The 24,180-nt window shown below is 42.5% G+C and overlaps 2 protein-coding genes across 2 annotated transcripts; both read left to right on the forward strand.

Annotated features, from left to right (window-relative positions):
* Positions 1–10,351: 10,351 nt before the first annotated feature.
* On the forward strand, positions 10,352–12,760 carry LOC308282594 (uncharacterized protein; the record flags this gene model as incomplete). Its single annotated transcript, XM_080722981.1, has 2 exons — positions 10,352–10,540; positions 11,574–12,760. Exons 1-2 carry the CDS (start codon positions 10,372–10,374, stop codon positions 12,758–12,760), a joined length of 1,356 nt encoding a protein of 451 aa, XP_080579107.1. The 5' UTR covers positions 10,352–10,371.
* Positions 12,761–15,346: 2,586 nt separating this feature from the next.
* LOC308282595 (uncharacterized protein) lies at positions 15,347–19,212 on the forward strand (the record flags this gene model as incomplete). The annotated part of the gene is made up of 2 exons (XM_080722982.1): positions 15,347–15,541; positions 18,053–19,212. Exons 1-2 carry the CDS (start codon positions 15,373–15,375, stop codon positions 19,210–19,212), a joined length of 1,329 nt encoding a protein of 442 aa, XP_080579108.1. The 5' UTR covers positions 15,347–15,372.
* Positions 19,213–24,180: the final 4,968 nt, after the last annotated feature.

Below are 24,180 nucleotides of genomic sequence, written 5' to 3' on the forward strand. Positions count from 1 at the left end.
CATTCTTCATATTGTTTACTTTCTACTTTTGGTACTCTTAGGGTCGATTCACACTCTAATGAGGAGCCTAACTAATTTCGGTTCGGGAGAGCTCCCCGACCCAAAATTATTTAAGTTCATACTTTCTTAACGGCTAGTGCCGAAGTCGCTTGTACATATTGGAGGTCCATGGCATGACAACGTTTGTGGCCGATAGATGAGCGTTGCAGGGTACATATCTGACTGGCCCTCGTGCTGCACGCTGAATGACTGGAGGTCCAGTGAGCAGCAGCACCAGTGGTCTCTTCTCTCTCTCTCACAAACGCTCGAGCACTGCCAAAACATTTAATTTACAAGCTCACATTATAGACCTGCCGCCTCTCTTGCTGCATGCATGTCATCACACAGTCACAACTCGTCGTGGAAAACCTATCAACACGGAACACTAGCAAAGTTGTGTTTGAGCTCTTCTTTTCTCTTTAAAGCGGTCGGCGACTAGCGAGACACGCAGCTTTGCTGTGTGTGTGTGTGGGTCGCGCGCCTCCCAGTCCATCACTCTCGTCTCCAGCCAGAGCGAGAACCAGCTGACAATGTATCCGCTCTGCGACGATCAATACACGGCCACACAAGCATTTGGAAGTCGGCGTGTCTCCCTCCCAAACGACCGCTGTTTCCTTGGATTCACAGCCGAGAATATGAACTTGAAGCCGGGCTGAATGAATGAGAAGACACCGCTGAGTATCGAAATTAAGTCGGGAGGTCACAACATTTCGGCAGCACCGTAGAGCCGAGTTTAGTCGGCTCCACGAACCGGGGACGACGACCCATATTTGTGTCTGGACAGTGCCGAACCGAAATAAGTTAGGCTCCTTATTAGAGTGTGAATCGACCCTGAAAAGATGAGTCATTTTGATACCAATACCTTTCTACTTTTACCCAATCACATTTTGAATTCCGGACATTCTTTTTTTTTTTTTTTTTTTCTTTTTTTTTTTTTTTTATATTGGTTATTATTTATTGGTTATTATTTTTTTGAATAATATGTTTATTACATTTTTAGACATACATTAATTAGACAATAACAACACTATACAAGAAAATGAAAGAGACAAACAAACTGGAACAACAAAAACAAAAGTATAAATCATAAGCTCAGGCAATAACATGTAGAATTTTTTTTTTTAATGTATTATTATTTATTTATTTTCTGCTTTGATTGCTATCTTTCCTGACCACCTTCTCCTGCAACTGTAGATCCTCTGCAGGCCACCGGGGGCACCATGCTGGACCACGCCTACATCCCCCCCGTCCTGCAGGAGAACAGCCAAGGACCCCCGGGGACCCCGGAGGTCCCAGAGGACTACCGTGTCACAGAGTTCCTTCCAGGGCCTTCAGAGAAGACTGAACATGACGTGAGGACCAGCTGCACAATGGAGTTTACGTACCGATCACTGACCTCCGATGACGGCGATGAGGAGTGGGTGATGGACGATGAAAGACAGCGTTTGTGTTCTGAGAATCAGAAACTCGATGAGCTGAATGTGTCTAAAGGTCTGAGTGATGGTAATGAGCAGGTAGGAGTCACAACAACATCACCTTGTGAGGAGGATTCCACGTCGAGGATGTCTTGCTGTGGCAGGTCTTTTCCATACATGAGCTCTTTAATCAAACACATAAAAACGCATAAGAACATGGAGAGCAATTGCAGCCTTTGTGGGAAAACCTGCACGTCCACGGAGGAGTTGCTAAGTCACTTATATGACGCCCACAGCAATAAATGCGACGTTTGCGGAAGAACGTTCTCAAATTCCCGTTTTCTGATCGCTCACGCCAAAACGCACACGGGCGTACCAGAGCACGTGTGCAACATATGCGGAAAGGTATTTAACAGGAAGGCTCACCTGGTGTTGCACTCGAGGACGCATTCCGGGGAGAAGCCGTTTGCGTGTGAATTCTGTGGTAAGGCTTTCAGCCAGAGCCAGTATCTGACTATCCACAGGAGGTGCCACACAGGAGAGAAACCGTACCAGTGTTTAACATGTGACAAACTCTTCAGCTGCAGCAGTAATCTCAAAGTACACATGCGCTACCATTTGGATGAGAAACCGTACACCTGTGACGTCTGCGGGAAACAGTTTAGACTCTGCGGACAGCTGACGTTGCACAAGAGGATCACGCACGACGGAGAGCTGCCGTACGGTTGCACAGTTTGCGGCGTGCGGTTTAAGTTTGCTCCGACCCTGAAGGCCCACTTAAAAACCCATGAAAAAATATAAAACAATCACCAAGAATAGCCGATCTAGAAGGTCACAACGCAAAACATAGACGATGCTGGTGTTTTAGTGGTTGGATTCGTTGATGAGCAGTTGGACAGATGGACACAGGAGACAAACACACTCACTGGAAGATCAAACTGTGCCAGGTGTCGTGGACAATAACTGGACCCATTATTTATCACACAGCTGCTTTTTGAGTTCCCATAGGAGTGATGGAACCGATTCCGGATGCTCAATGTTGAAATCCAGTTCCGGATCCCAACCCTATGTAAAAAGAAAATAGAAGATTTCAATTTCAATGTGCCAGGCACCATGTTATGAGATTTGTGAAATTTGTCCAGAATAAACACAAAGTTGTGCTGCTCGACTACCTTTGGTATTGGTCAACAGGCCAGGGTGATTATGATGATGTACTTCTTTCAAGCCCATTTTATATTCCCTACCTAAACCTTTTAGTTATTATTATTATTAGTATTGTGTTTAATTATCCTTGTTATAATGTGTGTTTTTCAATTAGTTTTCATGTTAATAATGATGTGTTGAGGCACATTGAATTGCCATGGTTGAAATGAGCTCACATAAAAACCTTCCTTGCCTTACTTGAGTCTTATGTGGCAAACATTTATAACTCATCCTATTCTATTGTCTTTTCTTGTTCTTCTATTGTGTCTTTTCTTGTTCTTTAGTCAAAGTCAAAGTCAAAGTGGCAGTGGTGGACAAAATACACAACCCCATTACTCCATAAAGTTGATTAAAAGTAATGTTTTACCCTTTAAGTAAAGGACAGATACTCGAAAGATGCACTGCACTCAGGTAAAGGTATTTAGTTAATCTCCACCAGTGTTTCTATGTACTGTACTCAAGTAAAGATACTTTCTTAAGGGTCCTTGACGGGGTTCGAGGACATCCCCAAAAAGAATGGCATCAACATCAATTCAACCACTACTGTATCCACCTCTTTCCGCGGGAATTTACTGGAGAATGTTTTGCACCACACTGCACCACACTTCCGGTTAACAGCAGACATACAAGCTCACGTCGCGTCGCAGATGCAGCCGTTGTGAGCTTGTAGATCACACTCGGCTGCGGCGCCGGAAGCTCCGTCCAATTTCTGCGCAATGCACGATGGGATGTTGGAAACGTGTGGATACTACAGCAATAGTAAAAGAATAAAAAAAGCAGCAGATGTAGAAACATATCCCTGTGCCTTAAAGGGGGCGTGACACGGCCAAAACAGCTAATTATGGCTATCAAATTAGCCAATTTTTTTAATGATGTCATGTACCCCCATGTTAAATGACCCTATCAAATTAATGTATTGTAGTTGCTGTACTGAAAGTAGCCAATCACTGGAGCCAGTTTTCACGCCGACATCCCCATGCCCAGGCAGCCGACATGCCCATGCCCAGGCGGTCAGTTAGTAGTGAATCCTCCTGGGCATGTCGGCCCCGCCTCCTTTTCAGACTGTTTGAAGGAACACCATGTGACCTACTGTATCATAATGTTAAATTTCGGCCGGTGTCGCCACTCCTTTAAATATTTAAAAAGTACCAGAAAGACTTTCTCATAATGACCTGACGAAGATGTACTGACATTGAAACGTCACAATTTGCTGGCACCTTGTAAATAAAAAATCCTCAACATGTCAGTTTGCTCCAGTGCCTTCCTTCTACTTATTCTAGCCTAAACCTGGCTGGTATTGGATTATCAAAATATATATTGTCAACATAGAATACAACTTGTGTTTACCTTCAAAGCAGACCTTGTATTGTACTGTAAAGATAAATAGCGTTTACTTTCTGATGACGCTGTGTCCAGTGTTTCTCATGTGAGATTATCCAAGGTTATGGAGAAGGAAAGGTCATGATATGCATCACATCTCGGCCACTCATGGGACCTATGTTAGGATCATTTTATTTTTTTCCCTCCTTATCTTGTTTTTATTTAATTGATGACAACAATATCATTTTATTGGGGTAACCTGTCTAATGCCGGGAGCATTTGACAAATCGCGGAGGCAACAGTCTGGCCACGCGAGACTAGGTAAGAATGGGCTTAGACTACATTTCAAATGTTCACTGTTTTAATCATGTAATATACATTACATTACTTGAGACAGTTTTCCAAATATGTTTCTTATTTTGTACCAAAATACCATTGAGTCTTGTGTGTTACCCCTATGCTACGGTAGGTGGCGGTGTTGTGCTTCCGTATAGCCTCAGTCCTCCATTAACTTGGAGAAGCAGAACAAGTGAGTAGCTTGGTGGCTAAAGCAACAACAACACTTCTTATTATAACTCTATGCAACAACATCATCATCACACACTTCTCTGGAGATCTGGACGACATGTTCCACCTCAGAGCCTTCGTGTCGGAGCGGCTGTCCGCGGCAGCCGTGGACATCTTTGGAGAGGTGGAGAAGAGCCTGTCCTTGTACCAGGTGGAAGTGTCCAGGTCCAGGGAGGAGATCATTCTCCTGCGGCAGCAACTGGAGCTTCTCAGAGACAACAGCACAGGTCAGCAGCACCTGGCTAACTTGATAGCTGATTTATTATAGGCTATAGTTTATAGCCTGATTTCAGACTCAGCAAAGAGTCCACTCTGGGCGGGTTCTATGGACTGGAACCAGGCTAGATTTAGGCAGTGCCACAGATTACTTTCAACCCAGAGTCAAAACCAACAAAGGGTCAAACTCTTTTTTTCTGCTATACCACCAAAATGTGGAAAGCCTTACCGAAGGCCATAAAGGAGTGTGGATCACTAGCATCCTTTAAAATTCCCCTGAAAAAACACTTACAGGCAGCAGCCGTTCGCAACTGGTAAAAAAACGAACCTAGCCCAACCCTAGCTCTGGTCCATCGCTTTCACCTCCAATGCGGGAGGTGAAAGCGATGGACCAGAGCTAGCCCAACCCTACCCTCCCCTGCCCCTTCTTTGTATATATATACTTACTTACTTTACTTACTGTTGAGACTCTTTTTTTGTTCTCTCATTTTTCTTTTCTTTACATATCTACTGCATAGTACTGTGTTCTATCCGTCTGTCATTCAATGTTATATGAGATACTTAATGGTTTCCTGTGGAAATAAGCTTAGTCTTTTCATGGATCTCCTTTTAGTAGACCTTGTACCAGTGAACTGTACCGTCATGAAACTGTACCTTTTCCTATGCAAACTTCTAATAAAGTCTTCAATCAATCAATCAATCAATCAATTACTTTATTAGCATTTTTGGCAACAAAGGGATGTGGGGCAGCAAGGAAAGTAGAGTTCAATTTCGGGGTCTTTATTATCATGAGAAAACATTTCCATTGTCAAAGCAAATGTCAAAATATATATAAAAAAAAAACAATTGGAAAAGTTGGAGGGGTACAGGCCAGCATTGTCTAAACAGAACTATGTCACAGAAGGAAAGTCAAACAATGGCCAATAAAAACATTTTAAAATAGTTGGCCTATGAAATTATTTGTCATCAAACACACTGTGTGTGTGTGTGTGTGTGTGTGTGTGTGTGTGTGTGTGTGTGTGTGTGTGTGTGTGTGTGTGTGTGTGTGTGTGTGTGTGTGTGTGGGAAGAATGTGTGTCTGATGTCTTGGTATAGTGGGCAGGTTGTTACAAAGTGTAGCTCTGTTTTCACCACATTTTGTGGTAACTTTAGTTAATTAGTTAAATACTTTGTGGAATTTGCTTACATTTTCTGCATCATTTCCATACATTTTGGCCATAGACAAACTTCAAGCTTACTTGTGAGTTTGTAGATCTTTCTACTTTTGATACCAATACCTTTCTACTTTTACCCCAAGTACATTTTTAATTCCTGACATTTACTCTTAACATAGTATTTCTACATGGCAGTGTTTTCACTTTTACTTCAGTAAAACGTTGTACTTTTTCCACCACTGCATTTTTTGTTTTGTTTCTGCTTTGATTGCTAACTTTCCTCACCACCTTCTCCTGCTACTGTAGATCCTCTGAAGGCCACCGGGGGCACCATGCTGGACCACACCTACATCCCCCCCGTCCTGCAGGAGAACAGCCAAGGACCCCCAGGGACCCCGGAGGTCCCAGTTGATGAGAAAGAGGAGACAGAAGACTACCGTGTCACAGAGTTCCTTCCAGGGCCTTTGGAGAAGACTGAACATGACGTGAGGACCAGCTGCACGGTGTCGGTGACTGAGCCAAACCCAGAGATACCGCAAATAAAAAAAGAGCAGGACCAGTTTAGCATCGAGGTGGAAGTCTGTCCCACTCCTGATGTCGTGAAGAGCGAGCCGGAGGACCAAGATGGAGCCGAGATGGAGTTTACGTACCGATCACTGACCTCCGATGGCAGCGATGAGGAGTGGGTGATGGACGATGAAAGACAGCGTTTGTGTGCTGAGAATCAGAAACTCGATGAGCTGAATGTGTCTAAAGGTCTGAGTGATGGTAATGAGCAGGTAGGAGTGACAACAACATCACCTTGTGAGGAGGATTCCACGTCGAGGATGTCTTGCTGCGGCAGGTCTTTTCCATACATGAGCTCTTTAATCAAACACATAAAAACGCATAAGAACATGGAGAGCAGTTGCAGCCTTTGTGGGAAAACCTGCGTGTCCACGGAGGAGTTGCTAAGTCACTTATATGACGCCCACAGCAATGAATGCAACGTTTGTGGAAGAACGTTCTCACATTCCCGTTATCTGATCGCTCACGCCAAAACACACACGGGCGTGCGAGAGCACGTGTGCAACATATGCAGTAAGGCGTTTTCCAGGAAGGATCACCTGGTGTCGCACTCAAGGATGCATTCCGGGGAGAAGCCGTTTGCGTGTGAATTCTGTGGCAAGGCTTTCAGCCAGAGCCAGCATCTGACTATCCACAGGAGAAGCCACACAGGAGAGAAACCATACCAGTGTTTAGCATGTGACAAACAATTCAGCTGCAGCAGTAATCTCAAAGTACACATGCGCTACCATGCGGACGAGAAACCGTACACCTGTGACGTCTGCGGGAAACAGTTTAGACTCTGCGGACAGCTGACGTTGCACAAGAGGATCACACACGACGGAGAGCTGCCGTACGGTTGCACAGTTTGCGGCGCACGGTTTAAGTTTGCTCCGACCCTGAAGGCCCACTTAAAAACCCATGAAAAAATATAAAACAATCACCAAGAAGAGCCGATCTAGAAGTTCACAACGCAAAAAATAGACGATGCTGGTGTTTTAGTGGTTGGATTCGTTGATGAGCAGTTGGACAGATGGACACAGGAGACAAACACACTCACTGGAAGATCAAACTGTGCCAGGTGTCGTGGACAATAACTGGAGCCATTATTTATCACACAGTTGCTTTTTGAGTTGTCTTCCATTACCGGTGTAGCAGGACATTCTTGCATTAAATTAACCACCTCTTTAGGATTTTAACGATTCCGGTTCCTTAGCTTTTACCCTTAACTGTTCCCATTAACCATTCCTATAAGGGGTTCCAAATGGGCCCTTACAGGTCTGTAACCCTTACAGGTCCATTTGGTTCCATTTATACACTCTCAGAGTTATGGTGGTCCTTGTAATGAAAAGGTTTTAGAACCACTGGTAGTGTAATTGTATATCAGACGTGAAGTCCACACACCAGCTGTGACAGAGTGATGAAACTGGTTCCAGAAACGGTACCAATGTTGAAATCCAGTTCCGGATCCCAACCCTATGTAAAAAGAAAATAGAATAAATAGCCGGTGTACAATTTCAATGTGCCACATTGCGGGCGCCATGTTATGAGATTTGTGAAATTTGGGAAACATGTCCAGAATAAACACTAGGTTGTACTGTTTGACTACCTTTATTGGGTATTGGTCTACAGGCCAGGGTGATTATGATTTTTCAAGCCCATGTTATATTCCCTACCTAAACCTTTTAGTTATTATTATTAGTAGTATTGTGTTTAATTATCCTTGTTATAATGTGTGTTTTTCAATTAGTTTTCATGTTAATAATGATGTGTTGAGGCACTTTGAATTGCCATGGTTGAAATGAGCTCACATAAAAACTTTCCTTGCCTTAGTTGAGTCTTATGTGGTGAACATTTATAACTTATGCTATTGTTTCTTTTCTTGTTATTTAGTCACAAAGTGGCAGTGGTGGACAACATACACAACCCCATTGCTCCATAAAGTTGATTAAAAGTAATGTTTTACCCAAAGTAAAGGACATATACTCGAAAGATGCACTGTACTCAGGTAAAGGTATTTTTTTCTAAAATGTCCACTAGTGTTTCGATGTACTGTACTCGGGTAACGATACTTTCTTAAGGGCCTGGGGAACCCCAGCGGGTCCTTGACGGGGTTCCAGGACGTCCCCAAAAGGAATAGCATCAACATCAATTCAACCACTTAAACCCTACTGTATCCACCTCTTTCCGCGGGAATTTACTGGAGAATGTTTTGCACCACACTGCACCACACTTCCGGTTAACAGCAGACATACAAGCTCGCGTCGCAGATGCAGCCGTTGTGAGCTTGTAGATCACACTCGGCTGTGGCGCCGGAAGCTCCATCCAATTTCTGCGCAATGCACGATGGGATGTTGGAAACGTGTGGATACTACAGCAATAGTAAAAAAGGAAAAAAAAAAGCAGCAGATGTAGAAACATATGCCTGTGCCTTAACTATTTAAAAAGTACCTGAAAGACTTTCTCATAATGACCTGAAAAAGATGTACTGACATTAAAACGTCACTATTTGCTGGCACCTTGTAAATAAAAACGCCTCAACATGTCAGTTTTCTCCAGTGCCTTCCTTCTACTTATTGTAGCCTAAACCTGGCTGGTATTGGATTATCAATATCAATCGTCAACATAGAATACAACTTGTGTTTACCTGCAAAGCAGACCTTGTATTGTACTGTAAAGATAAATAGCGTTTACTTTCTGATGACGCTGTGTCCCGTGTTTCTCAGGTGAGATGATCCAAGGTTATGGAGAAGGAAAGCTCATGATATGCATCACATCTCGGTGTCAGACCGCCATTCCGAAACACCTCCATTCCGAAACAGGGTTAGAGTTAGGGTTAGGGTTAGGGTTAGTTAGGGTTAGGGTTGTTAGGGTTCCTAACAATGGAAGTCAATGTTCGGAATGGCGGTGTTTCGGAATGGCAGGGTGTAACCGAGCCACTCATGGGACCTGTTCTGCGCTACACACACAGTTGCGACAGCTATCGTGTCCGTGTAGTCTGAGATTGCGGGGAGATTGAGGGGGAGGGGCGGATCCAATGCATTGTCAATGCAAGGTTGTTTGGTTTTTTGTCGTTGCCGCCAAAAGACAGCCTGTGGTTGAGCTAGAGACACAGCAACGACAAAAGAAATACGGAGCCCCCCTCATTCTCAGACGATACGGAGAAGATGTTTCACGCATATGTGTGAGTCCGACTCCGGCCTTTTAGGATTATTTTATTTTTGTCTTTTTTTCCTCCTTATCTTGTTTTTATTTCATTGATGACAATATCATTTTATTGGGGTAGCCTGTCTAAAAGCTCTATGTAAGCTGCTTGTATTGGGGTTTTCTATCCCAGTGCATTGACCTCTGATTGATTGAAGACTTTATTAGAAGTTTGCATAGGAAAGGTACAGTTTCATGACGGTACAAATCACTGGTACAAGGTCAACTAAAAAGAGATCCCAGTAAGCTATTCAACTTGTTTTTACACATGAAACCTTTATGTATCTCATACAACATTGAATGACAGACGGATAGAACACAGTACTATGCAGAAAGGATGAAATCAATAGCAAAATGAGAAAAAAAGTCAAAGAAAAAGAAAAGAAAAATGACATTTACAGTGGAAAAGCGTTAGGTAAGAATGGACTTAGACTACATGTCAAATGTTCACTGTTTTAATCATGTAATATACATTACCGTACATTACTTAAGACCGTTTTCCAAATATGTTTCATTTTGTACCAAAATAGCCATGTTTACTTGGTGGCCACTACATTTAGTCTTGTGATACGGTAGGTGGCGGTATTGTGCTTCCGCATAGCCTCAGTCCTCCATTAACTTGGAGAAGCAGAACAAGTGAGTAGCTTGGTGGCTAAAGCAACAACAACAACAACAACATCACACACTTCTGTGGAGATCTGGACGACATGTTCCACCTCAGAGCCTTCGTGTCGGAGCGGCTGTCCGCCGCAGCCGTGGACATCTTTGGAGAGGTGGAGAAGAGCCTGTCCTTGTACCAGGTGGAAGTGTCCAGGTCCAGGGAGGAGATCATTCTCCTGCGGCAGCAACTGGAGCTTCTCAGAGACAACAGCACAGGTCAGCAGCACCATGCTAACTTGATAGCTGATTTATTATAGCCTGATTTCAGACTCAGCTAAAGCCCCTTTTCGACTGCAGCTTTAGCACTACACCACATAAAAATATCTACATTTTCCATTACACAAAAGTACCCCTATTGGTAAGAAACAAATTGACCCTTTTAACGGTGATTATAATACAATATAAATTTGTATTACAATTACAACTATCCTAAATTATACTACACTAATGGATAATCTGTGATTATAACACACAATATAGTATATGTATTAGGCTACTATGATAATTATAATACACTTTAATAGATTATAATAGTGGTTATAACACAATATAATCTATTATCATGTATTACAACTATATCCTGGTGGTCTAAATCAAAAGTCAGTGAGTGATCAGTCATTATGAAGTGTTTGGCCCTGTTTGGCCGAGCTCAGACCTACTCTAGAGTGGATACTTTTTAGTACCCTGTTTAGTACCACTTTCACTCCACTCTACCCAGGTCCTTGTAGTGGAAAACCTGACACAAGTGGGTGGTGTGGTGTGGTGTGGAGTGGTGTGGAGTTGGGCCAGTGGAAAATGCGCTATAGAAAGTCATACAATGGCCAATAAAAACATTTGAAAATAGTAGGCCTATGAAATTATTTGTCATCATATGTCTTCATCATATGTCTTCAAACAATAGTTACTTTGTGGAATTTGCTTACGTTACATTTTCAGCATCATTTCCATTCATTTTGGCCATAGACGAACTACAAGCTTACTTGTGAGTTTGTAGATCTGCTTGATAACTTGTGAAATGGGACATTCTGCATATTGTCTACTTTCTACTTTTGATACCAACAATACCTTTCTACTTTTACCCAAGTACATTTGGAATTCCTGACATTTACTCTTAACATAGTATTTCTACATGGCAGTGTTTTCACTTTTACTTCAGTAAAACATTGTTGTACTTTTTCCACCACTGCATTTTTAGTTTTGTTTCTGCTTTGATTGCTAACTTCCCCCCTGTCTTCTCCTGCAACTGTAGATCATCTGCAGGCCACCGGGGGCACCATGCTGGACCACACCTACACCCCCCCCATCCTGCAGGAGAATGACGAGAAAGGACCCCCGGGGACCCCGGAGGTCCCAGTTGATGAGAAAGAGGAGACAGAAGACTACCGTGTGGGCCGTGAGTTCCTTCCAGGGCCTTCGGAGAAGACTGAACATGATGTGAGGACCAGCTGCACGGTGACTGAGCCAAACCCAGAGATACCGCATATAAAAGAAGAGCAGGACCAGTTTAGCATCGTGATGGGAGTCTGTCCCTCTCCTGATGTCATGAAGAGCGAGCCCTGCGACCGAGATGCAGCCGAGATGGAGTTTACGTACCGATCACTGACCTCCGATGGCAGCGATGAGGATTGGGTGATGGACGATGAAAGACAGCGTTTGTATTCTGAGAATCAGAAACTCGATGAGCTGAATGTGTCTAAAGGTCTGAGTGATGGTAATGAGCAGGCAGGAGTGACAACAACATCACCTTGTGAGGAGGATTCCACGTCGAGGATGTCTTGCTGCGGCAGATCTTTTCCATACATGAGCTCTTTAATCAAACACATAAAAACGCATGAGAACATGGAGAGCAATTGCAGCCTTTGTGGGAAAACCTGCGCGTCCACGGAGGAGTTGCTAAGTCACTTATATGACGCCCACAGCAATAAATGCGACGTTTGCGGAAGAACGTTCTCAAATTCCCGTTATCTGATCGCTCACGCCAAAACGCACATGGGCGTGCGAGAGCACGTGTGCAACATATGCGGTAAGGCGTTTTCCAGGAAGGATCACCTGGTGTCGCACTCAAGGACGCATTCCGGGGAGAAGCCGTATGCGTGTGACATCTGTGGCAAGGCTTTCAGCCAGAGCCAGAATCTGACTATCCACAGGAGATGCCACACAGGAGAGAAACCGTACCAGTGTTTAGCGTGCGGCAAACTCTTCAGCTCCAGCAGTCATCTCAAAGTACACATGCGCTACCATGCGGACGAGAAACCGTACTCCTGTGACGTCTGCGGGAAACAGTTTAGACTGTGCGGACAGGTGACGAGACACAAGAGGATCTCACACGGCGGAGAGCTGCTGCACGGTTGCACCGTTTGCGGCGTGCATTTTAAGTATGCTCAGAGCCTGAAGGCCCACTTAAAAACCCACGAAAAGAACATCACCAAAGAATAAGATCACCAAGAATAGCCAATCTACAAGTTCACAACTCAAAAAATAGACATTGCTGGTGTTCTAGTGGTTGGATGTGTTGATGAGAAGTTGGACAGATGGACACAGAAGAGAAACACACTCACAGGATGATCAAACTGTGCCAGGTGCCGTGGACAAGAACTGAACCCATTTATTACATTTATTTACTGCTGCTTTTTGAGTTGTCTTCCATTACCGATGTAGCAGGACATTATTGCGTTAAGTTAACCACATCTTTAGGATTTGAATGATTCCGGTTCCTTAGAGATTCCCCCTTAATGGTCGGATTCCTTAACGGTTCCCTTTAACCATTCCTATAAAGGGTTCCAAATGGGCCCTTACAGGTCTTTGGTTCCATTTCTACACTCTCAGAGTTATGGTATTCCTTGAAATGAAAAGGTTTTAGAACCACTGGTATTGTAATTGTATTCCTGGTTTTCATTTGTAGTCCTACACAGCCACGTTGAGGACCAACACAGATGTTTCAATGTGTCTGATTAAACAAAGGAATAGTAGCACACCAGCAATGAGGAGGTGCTGACCACGGGGGATACAACTGTAGAAAACAACAGGAGGTCGCACAACTCACACCCATGATGCAGCGCGTCACTCCCTGTCTCTCTCCCCGTTTCCAGTCCACCTACTGTGCTATCAATGAAGGCAGAAAAGCCCAAAACATTTAAAATAATATATATAATGTGTGTTTTTTTTTTACTTTGTTTTCATGTTCATAATAATGTGTTGAAGCACTTTGAATTGTCATGGTTGAAGAAACGTGCTATATAAATACTTGCCTTGCCTTACTTGAATCTTAAGTGTGGGAAATATTTATTACTTGTGTTCTATTGCTTCTTTTTCTTATTCTTTAGTCACAAAGTGGCAGTGGTGGACAAAGTACACGACCCCATTACTTGATATTACTCCAAAATGTGACATATTTGTCACGTTAAACCCAATTAAAGGACATACTCTAAATGTGTACTCTACTCAACTAAAGTAAAGGAAAGGAACTCTTTTATGTCCCCTGTGTAAGAAGTGTTGTATTGCTCTTCCCAGAGCAACTGGGTAATTTGTATTGGATTTATTTTCTTGTCTGCATGTGGCAAGAGGCCAAATCGCGCTCTTTTGAATGACCATCATTTTGACCGGAGAGTTAGCGACTCACTCCACGGAGGGTGAGGGTTAGAGTCGGGTGTCGAAAAGATGACATGTAGTAACAGCGACACGCTCCCGTGGCAAGATTGATCTTCACTGTCATAATAGTTGCCTGCCTAGGTTTGAGAATGTGATAGCTACTGTCTTTGGTGGTAATAAAAGCAGGCTATGAGAACCATCTGGGTTCTCAAAGTAGGGTCTGGGGAACACCAGGGGTTTTTTGATGGGGTTCCGGGAGGTCCTGGGAAAAATCAGCACCAACACCAGTTCAACCACTTAAACCCTATTCTATACTACAGCTATACAGATCATTAAAAAAGAATATTGTAAAAAAAGTAGCAGATGCAATAGGGCCCAAAATCATCACTGACTGCAAATTCACACTGGACTTCAAGGAACTCTTGGCTTTTGAAGGTTGACATTTCTGTATTGTCAGTCTGAGTATTGTCAGTCTCAGTCTGCTAAACGTTACAGTATTATAAATGGTGGTCTTGTGTAATATTGTAATATTTTGAGATATGGATTTTAGATTTTCATGATTTTAATTTCATGTTTGATGACAACAATATCATGTTTATTGAGGTAGCCTAGCCTGCCTAAAAGCACAGAGTTGGCTTGTATTGGGGTTTCATGTTCCAGTGCATAGACTTGTTAATTGTTCTAATCATGTATACAATAGCCTACTTTACATTACTTTAACTCCGTTTTCCAAATGGTTTACTTTAACATATTGGGTCAAAATAGCCACTGTCACCATGACTGTCACCCCTATATGCTACGGTAGGTGGCGGTATTGTGCTTCCGTATAGCCTCAGTCCTCCATTAACTTGGAGAAGCAGAACAAGTGAGTCGCTTGTAAAGATGGGATTTATGGTTCTTTGAAGTGAGCTGGATCTCTAAGATCCGTTCCTTTCAAAGAGCCGTTCAAAAGACAGGCTCATTTTAGTTACTTTGTAGATTTTGATTATAATAACAAATTCACTTCAACCATATATATATATATATTATATGCTACATTTCAGCCATTTGAAAATAGCCAATCTACGAGCTTGTAGATCTGCTATTTTCAAATTATTTTTCTACATTGGAAAAACTGTGAAATGGGACATTCTACATGATAACAATCTTCTATTTTAAGTGCATTTTGATACCGATACTTTTGTACTTTCTAGTACATTTTAATTCCAAACTTCTACTTGTGGCAGAGTATTTACACGTTGCAGACTGTATTGATACTTACATAAGTAAAGAATGTTTGTACTTTTCTCAACTCTTCATTTACAAAAGGAACGGCCTATACTGCGAACCGGATCCCATCGTTCATTTCACGGAGCCGTTCAAAAGACTCGATTCGTTCGCGAACGCCTCATCTCTGGTAGCTTGGTGGCTAAAGCAACAACAACAACATCATCACACACTTCTGTGGAGATCTGGACGACATGTTCCACCTCAGAGCCTTCGTGTCGGAGCGGCTGTCCGCCGCAGCCGTGGACATCTTTGGAGAGGTGGAGAAGAGCCTGTCCTTGTACCAGGTGGAAGTGTCCAGGTCCAGGGAGGAGATCATTCTCCTGCGGCAGCAACTGGAGCTTCTCAGAGACAACAACACAGGTCAGCAGTCAGCAGCACCATGCTAACTTGATAGCTGACAATGTAAACAATGGCTGTTAAGGAGAACTTGGCTTGATTGATTGAATACTTTATTAACCCGAACCGTTAACGTTTGCATCAAAAAATAAGTTCAATACGGTTCAATAAGGTCTAGACTCTAGAGCAGGGGTCTTCAACAGGGGGTCCGCGACCCCTAGGGGGTCCGCGGAGGTACTGCAGGGGGTCCGCGAAATTATTGCAAAAAAAAAAAAAAAAAAAAGATTTCAAAAAATGTTTTTTTTATTTTGCCTTTTTGCCTTTTTCCACATTTATTTAAAAAATAAATCATGATTCTATCCATTTTGAATAGCTTGAATACATGATTACCATGCAATTGACATATTGTTGATAGTATTGACATTTGTTCTCAGTTAATAAGTAGTATGTTTAGAAATGGTTGTGGTACGGCCCACCCTGCTCGCTGTAACTTGTACATGTTTAAAATAAAAAATATGTCGTAGCCCCGACCCCCCCACCCTACGAGGTGGTAGGGGGTCCCTGCTCCATCTCCCCATCAGTTTGGGGGTCCCCGGCCTGAAAACGTTGAAGACCCCTGCTCTAGAGCATTTAAACCCAAGAAAGCATGATGCATTGTTTCAATTTGGGTCCTTTGTACTAAATTCATTGAGACATAGAAAAGCAAGCAAACAAAATAAAAAATACACCACTATAGATGTAGGTATTGTGTAAGATTCTTTTTTTTTAATATATATTTATATCATGATGATATGGCGTGAGAGGTGTTGTTTTTCCTGGGTTAAAAGGCTGTATTAGAGATGAAATGGTACAACTGTGTGTGACTATCTGTCTATCTATCTAGAGAGAGATTATCCATGACACAAAAAAAGGTTGAGAAATACTGGGTTAACTAACTTTACCCTAAGAATAGCCAGCACTCTGAAGTACTTCTCGTACTTTTTTAATTAATAAAGGCACAGCTAGCCACACATTGCAACACTAGCTGATGAATCTATAGGGTTGCAATACCTCCCATAGGGATTCAATGCATCGATCAACACAAATGTTCTTTTTAAAATCTGGTGAATCTTGGGTTGCAATACCTCCCATAGGGATTCAATGCATCAAAACTGTTTTTTTTGCTATCCGATTGTATTAAACAACGTCAAACTCACTATTATATTGCGGCTCCATGGAAAGCTTGAATTATGGAAAGCTTGAATTATGCTCTTTCTATCTGCAAAGTGTTTGTTTCAGAAAAATGAGCTACTTTGTCAAGAAATTCAGTTCAGGTGATAATTTGTTCTATTAAAGGAGTAGTTCACCCCCAAAATGACTTTTTTTCTATTGATTACTCATGCCATGGAGAGTAGAGTTCAATAATATTTTTTGGTTTTTGTCACATTCCTAAGAGAAAAAATTGATTTTAGTAAATTTACCCCCATTGATTCCGGATGGTGACCCGTTTCGAAACGGGTCACCATCCGAAATGAATGGGGGTAAATTTATTGTTATCACATTTTTGTCTTAGGAATGCGACAAAAAACTAAAAATATTATTGAACTCTACTCTCCATGGCATGAGTAATCAATAGAAAAAAAGTCATTTTGGGGGTGAACTACTCCTTTAAGTGCTGGAGTTTGGAAGCGCTCGTGGGAACTGGGAAGACACGCAACCGTCCTGTGTACCAGCTGGTTCTAAATGTCACATAGACAAAACTTGTCAGTCTGTCTGTGTATCCGTATGCCTGGCTTAATTATTTAAAACGTACCAGAGCGACTCCAGAGAGTGCTATCTATTATTTCTGTTATATTAGTCTGCTTGAGCCATGCACCTGGTCCTGGCAAATTTACAGCACCCCTGGTTTCTGTTTTGATTACTAAAGCGTCATTCCCACCGGGGACGATGAAAGAATAAGATTTTAAAAGGGCTTTAAAGTCATTTAGGCCTAGAATTATTGAATGCCTTAGATCTGCTATTTTTGAAAAATCGTGAAAATTAGAATTTTGACCAGATCTGGCCAGCCATCGTCAAAGAAAAGGTCCTTTTCACTTAACTGGAGCTCAGTTAGTCTGTTCTTGAGAGACTACTATGTCAGTGGTTCTCAAACCTTTTCATGTGAAGGACCCCCAAAATTATATTTATTTGGCTACGGACCCGCATCTCAAAATATTTAGTTCCAGGGACCACCCAGAAGCAAACTTTGAGTTACAAACGTTCGCTTTGAAAACACATATATTCAAAGATTTGCACACATTTTCACAACCTTTTCAAAAGTAGCAGATATACAAGCTCACAGCGCGGCACTGCAGGTTAAAGCATTCAATAATTCTAGGCCTAAATGGGTTTTAACAATCGTTCTAAACTCAAGTGTATGGTAGCATCCACACCACAACGATACCGCAGACATAATGGATGTGAACGCCGGAATATCTTTATACTTATCGTAATTGTGTACATGCACGCTGGGAATGACGCTTTACTTTACCCCCCTGTCTTCTCCTGCAACTGTAGATCGTCTGCAGGCCACCGTGGGCACCATGCTGAACCACGCCTACATCCCCCCCATCCTGAGGGGGAACAGCCAAGGACCCCCGGGGACCCCAGAGAAAGAGGAGTCAGAAGACTACCGACCGGGGCCTTCGGAGAAGACTGAACATGACGTGTGGACCAGCTGCGCGATGATGACTCAGCCAAACCCAGAGATACCGCAAATAAAAGAAGAGCAGGACCAGTTTAGCATCGTGATGGGGGTCGGTCCCTCTCCTGATGTCGTGAAGAGCGAGCCCTGCGACCGAGACGGAGCGGAGATGGAGTTTACGTACCGATCACTGACCTCCGATGAGGAGTGGGTGATAGGCGATGGAAGACAGCGCTCGTATGCTGAGAATCAGAAACTCAATGAGCTGAATGTGTCAAATGGTCAAATTGATGGTAATGAGCAGGTAGGAGTCACAACAACATCACCACCTCGTGAGGAGGATTCCACATCGAAAACCTCTTGCCACTTTTGCGGCAAGTCTTTTCAACACTTAGGCTCTTTAATGAAGCACATAAAAACACACGACAACGCGCCAAGCGATTGCGGCCTTTGTGGGAAAACCTGCGCGTCCACGCAGGAGTTGCTAAGTCACTTAAACGGTGCCCACGGCAATTCACTTTTCTGCAACGTTTGCGGAAGGACTTTCTCGAAGCGCCGTTTTCTGACCGTGCACGCCAGGACGCACACGGGCGTGCGGGAGCACGCGTGCAACGTCTGCGGGAAGGCCTTTTTCAGAAAGGAGCACCTGGTGCTGCACGCGAGGACGCATTCCGGGGAGAAGCCGTATTCGTGTGACATCTGTGGTAAGGCTTTCAGCCAGAGCCAGAATCTGACCATCCACAGGAGAAGCCACACAGGAGAGAAACCGTACCAGTGTTTGGCGTGCGGCAAACTCTTCATCACCAGTGGTCAGCTCAAGATACACATGCGCTACCATGCGGACGAGAAACCGTACGCCTGTGACGTCTGCGGGAAACAGTTTAGACAGAGCGGACAGATGACGAGACACAAGAGGACGACGCACGGCGGGGAGCGGCTGTACGGTTGCGCGGTCTGCGGCCTGCGGTATAAGTTTGCTCCGAGCCTCAAGGCCCACTTAAAAACCCACGAAGAACAAACCTCTCATCACTAAAAAATAGCCGATCTACAAGCTTGTAGATCTGTTGTTTTGATATTTTGTTATTTTGATCTACCGCCCCATTTGAATAATATCAACATACCGAATGGCATTGGGAATTTGTCAGGTTTTTTCAGACCATTGACTGGTGCAGTAATACTGAGCTACCAGACGGGTTAATCACACCGTTGATTGGGAGATAAATGACCTACCGACCGGGCTCAGTAGCCCCGCCTATAGAGCGTCGCAGCGGAAGTGGTTTCCTGGTGCCACTTAATATTCCCCATTCATTTTCGCCATAGACTTTTAGAAAAATATTTATAAGAATTATGTTAAGCCTCGAACCAAGCCATCCAGGATGGCAGTGAATCATGACCATACAACCTTTGATCCTATGTGAAAACATATTTTAATATTGCATTATTTGATATGCTACATTTAATAACTACCCTTTTTAGCGATTTTCAAAATGTTCTTTTCATAGAAACAAAGGTTGTATGGTCATGATTCACTGCCATCCTGGATGGCTTGGTTCGAGGCTCAACATAATTGTTATAAATATTTTTGCAAAAGTCTATGAGGAAAATGAATGGGGAATATTAAGTGGCACTAGGAAACCACTTCTGCTGCGATGCTCTATAGTTATTGACCATGACGGAGGCATACTAAAACGTGGTAAGCAGACCCACTACAAAATGCTAGACCCAAGTCAGTCCATCTTGCTGGCTAGCCTCAGCCAGCTCAATGTCTCCTCAAAGCGGTCCCACTCCGGGGAAGACATTAACAAACATGATCATCATTTTGACCTTCACGTGAGCTCCAGGGTTCCCACGGTCATGAAATTCCTGGAAATATTTTGAAATTAGAAAAATATTTTTCCAGTACTGGAAAAGTTTTGGAATTAATCAAGGGTCCTGGAAGGTCCTGGAAAAAATAACTATGCATGCATTGTTTTTTATTTTACTGCCACATTGACTTTGAGGTTTCCCTGCCACAATTTTCTAACCTTTTGACGTGGGCACGCGTGTCCATCGTGCACGATCCGCATGCACGCCACGGCCCGTTCGCAGCGTGCACGTTTTATTTTTGCTACACTGCCTGTCTTTGGGCATTGCACATAGGAGTAAGTGACTCGTTATTTGCTGAATTATTGTTACATAGTCCTGGAAATTGGCTTAAATATTCTGGAAAAGTTTTGGAAATTCATCGGTAAAAATGTGTGGGAACCCTGGAGCTCCCAGGCATCCCAGCAGCTTGGTTCTCTTGGAGGGAACCCGCTTGCGGTCCTTGTCCACCGGGGTGGTGATGGCTTTGACGAGTGAGTCCTGTGATACTGCCCGTCACATCCACCAGGCACAGGGAAGATAGAGTGGTGTTTGATCCTCTTTGCCGGGGTTGGCGGGTCCCGTGGACATCCAGGTGGAACAGGGAATGGGGTCAAGAGTCGGTGACCTCGTGTTGTGGGCGGGGATGCGGATGTGATGGCACACCTGATGTTTCCCTTGAGGTCATGGATCCTGTCGGCGAGGGTGCGTCCGCCGCCCACTGGCGGACAAGGTCCTCCACCTCCGTGTCCCTGAGCTGGGTGCGGACACACTTCAGGGTGCCAATTATGATGGAAAGAATTGATGTTCCACAATGATGAAGGATTGACAAAAGTTTTATTTAAAATCAAAATGTTGAGCAGAGTCCCAGCATTACAGATTGTGAGGAGCCAGGCCTCCTGGCCTGCTCCTGGTACCTCAGTATCTCCGCTACTGCACCATTGAATGGTCTGAAAAGACGTGACAAAATTCCCCTTCAGTTTTGTGTTGATAGCATTCCAAGCCGGGTGGACAATAAAGTTGTGAAGTTTCAATTGCCTCATTTTCTGAGGTTTGAAAAATGCCTTATCCACAATAGCCTGTACCATTTATATATTTAATTTAATGTTAACTCATTTAGTGCCACCCTTTCACCACTAGAGGGTGCCCAGTGGCCATAGAAAATCCCATAGAGATATGCTGGTATATGCAGAAGCCCTGCAGCCATGACTTGCCTGAACACTTTCCTTTGTGCATGTACAGGAAGAGGATGAAGTTAGCTTGAAGTTAGCTATTGGCTACCAAGCATTTTAGAAGCCTTATTTTCGTCAACTTAGCCATGATTAAACCTTGCACACCTCATGCATGGGAAAAAAACAGAGAAGAATGAGCTCTAAAAAATCCAATGCAATCCTGTATTGCATTGGAGTGGATTTGTGCAGTTTGTTCACAGCTTTCAAACAAAAAAATCCGATTGGAAATCCGTTCAGGCATTCTTGAGATAATCGCCATTATGTTTTACATGTTATGTAAACAAACATGGCTGCCCTGTATGTTAGATGGGGTTGTATGGGGGTGGAACATGCAAAATCGCGATTGAAATCATGTTCACTAGATTTGATGGGGTCCAAAAAAAAAAATTCAAAAAAAAAATTTTCAAAAAAAAAAAATATATATATATATTTTTTTTAATATCCCGAACTAGTTCGGGATAGGCACTCTGGGATGCGATAATATATCCCGAACTAATTCGGGATAGGCACTCAATGAGTTAAGACGTTTACGAGAAGGAGACAGGAGAGTGATATTTGCACAGCAGTTTCTAAGTAAACTATATTGTTCACTATATCTTTATCTTACTGCTTATTGACTGATGAAAAAATGTGACGTTAATATGCAGTAATATAGAGAAATGAGATGCATCGCAAAGAGTAGAATGGAATCGTTTCCTGGTGAATTGTAATCAACTTGAATCGTGAGGGCAGTGACAATGCACACCTTTAATTAGTCCAGTTCAGGATCTCCAAACAAGGAGTTTCGTCCACATTTCCGGGGGATTATGAAAACTATATTGTTTTGGAAACTTCAGAGTATAACGAATCAGAGAATTCATGATTCCATTTGCAAATTCCCTAGGGGAATTTTTGACAGCTGCTGAAAGTTTGGGTCTCATTCCCTTACTATACACTATACTATAAAGGAAAAGAATAGTATCATATGAGGGGTCTAAATAGGCTTTTTTCATTTTTCTGAATCTATTGCAAGCATTTGTTTTGCACCCAAAACAAAATATTCCATGTTTTTCAAGGAAAATGTGAATGAAATTACACAAGCGACTGGACTAAATCGTCAAACTGTGCCAGGTGCCTTTGATTGAATTAAAACACACAAGATGCTTTTTGAGTTGTCTTCCATTACCAGTGTAGCAGGACATTCTTATTAACCACATCCTTTCTTTGAGAACCACTGGTATAGCAGAAGTGAAGTCCACACACCAGCTGTGACAGTGATGAAACCGGTTCCAAATGAGTAGGCTACCAAATGAGATGGAACCCATTCGATTCCAGATCCTCAATGTTGAAATCCCAACCCAAAATAGCTGACATGATCAAAATAGGAATGCCAGGCTGAGAGTGGTTAATAAAAGTCCTTAAGTATGTAAAACTGTTCACATGATCGGTGACCTGATATCTCAGCGGTGAACTCTGGTAGCTTGTTCTACCTTTTTTTTATTTAATTTGGAATTATATATTAGCCTATTACATTTGGATGTATTGTTACATTTGCATAAGATTTATTTTGTTCTTTTATTTTATGAATTTTCACAAAGTGTGGTTAAAAACACTTTTCCATAAGGCTACAGGTACTTTTTATTAGTATTTCTTCAGTTGATGCTGCAGTGGCTTGACATTGCATCAGATAAACACTAGATGGTGCTGCTCGACTATTTATATTGGGTAAGTGTCTGTAAACAGGGGTGATTATGCTTTTTAAAGATTTCTCAAGCCCAGATCATCATAGCCAAAAGACTATTTAAAATATGAAATGTGGAGAAGCGGCTATTAGATTTATTTTTAAATCGAAGCTGAAAAGTGTTGAGGTTTTTGATTCATTTCTTGAACTGCACTGCACTGTAACGTTTCTTGTCTTATTCTATTTTAGCCCATTTTTATTTATATTCCTTCCCTAAACTATTTAGTAATTATTATTATTATTGTTGTTGTATTTAATTGTCCCTTTTATAATATAAATGTTTTTTTTTTTTTTTACTTTGTCTTTATGTTAATGTGTTGACGGACTTGACGCACTCTGAATTGTCATGGTTGAAATGTGCTTCACGTAAACAGTAAAAACTTGACTTGCCTTACTTGAGTCTCCTGTTGCAAACATTTATAACTTAAGTGTTCTATTGCTTCTTGTTCTTGTTCTTTAGTCACACAGTGGCAGTGGTGGACAAGATGCACAACCCCATTACTTGATTCCTGGGCAAATATTTCTCCAAAGAGTTGCAGAGTAAGAGTCAAGTTAAACCCAAGTAGAGGACAGATAACCAGCCATAACTGTACTCAAGTAAAGGTACTTTTAATCAGGGAGTATTTTCAGAATCTCTGTCAAAGCTGGAAATAAATTTGATGGCAAACGATTTCTTCACCAATGTGTTTGTAAAGGTGTCTAGTAACATATCTAACAAAGATTGAAATTCAACATCCCTAGGAGAATCTTTGACAGCTAGGGTAATTTTGGGTCTCATTCACTTACTATACACTGTACTATAAGGGAAAAAATTACTCCCAAAAAATCTGCTTTAAGTGGGATGTGAGGGGTCTAACTAGGTGTTTTTAATTATTCTGAATCCATTCATTGCAAGCATTTGTTTTGCACAAAAACATTCCCTGGGCTAGAAATGGAACCCATACAACTGTGAAAAGTGATGACTCATCACTAAACCATCGTTTTGTTGGGATCTTTTTGGCCTAATGAATGTTTTAAGTGCAAAACAAATGCTTGCAATGGATTCAGAATAATTAAAAACACCTAGTTAGACCCCTCACATCCCACTTAAAGCAGATTTTTGGGAGTCATTTAGTCACAAAATATTTTGCGATGGGGGTCCGTGGCCAAATACATATCATTCTGGGGGTCCTTCACATGACACAGTTTGAGAAACACTGATGGCAAC

The sequence above is a fragment of the Nannobrachium achirus genome (genome assembly GCF_963921795.1).
Source record: "Nannobrachium achirus genome assembly, chromosome: 4".
In the NCBI taxonomy this organism is placed as follows: Eukaryota; Metazoa; Chordata; class Actinopteri; order Myctophiformes; family Myctophidae; genus Nannobrachium; species Nannobrachium achirus.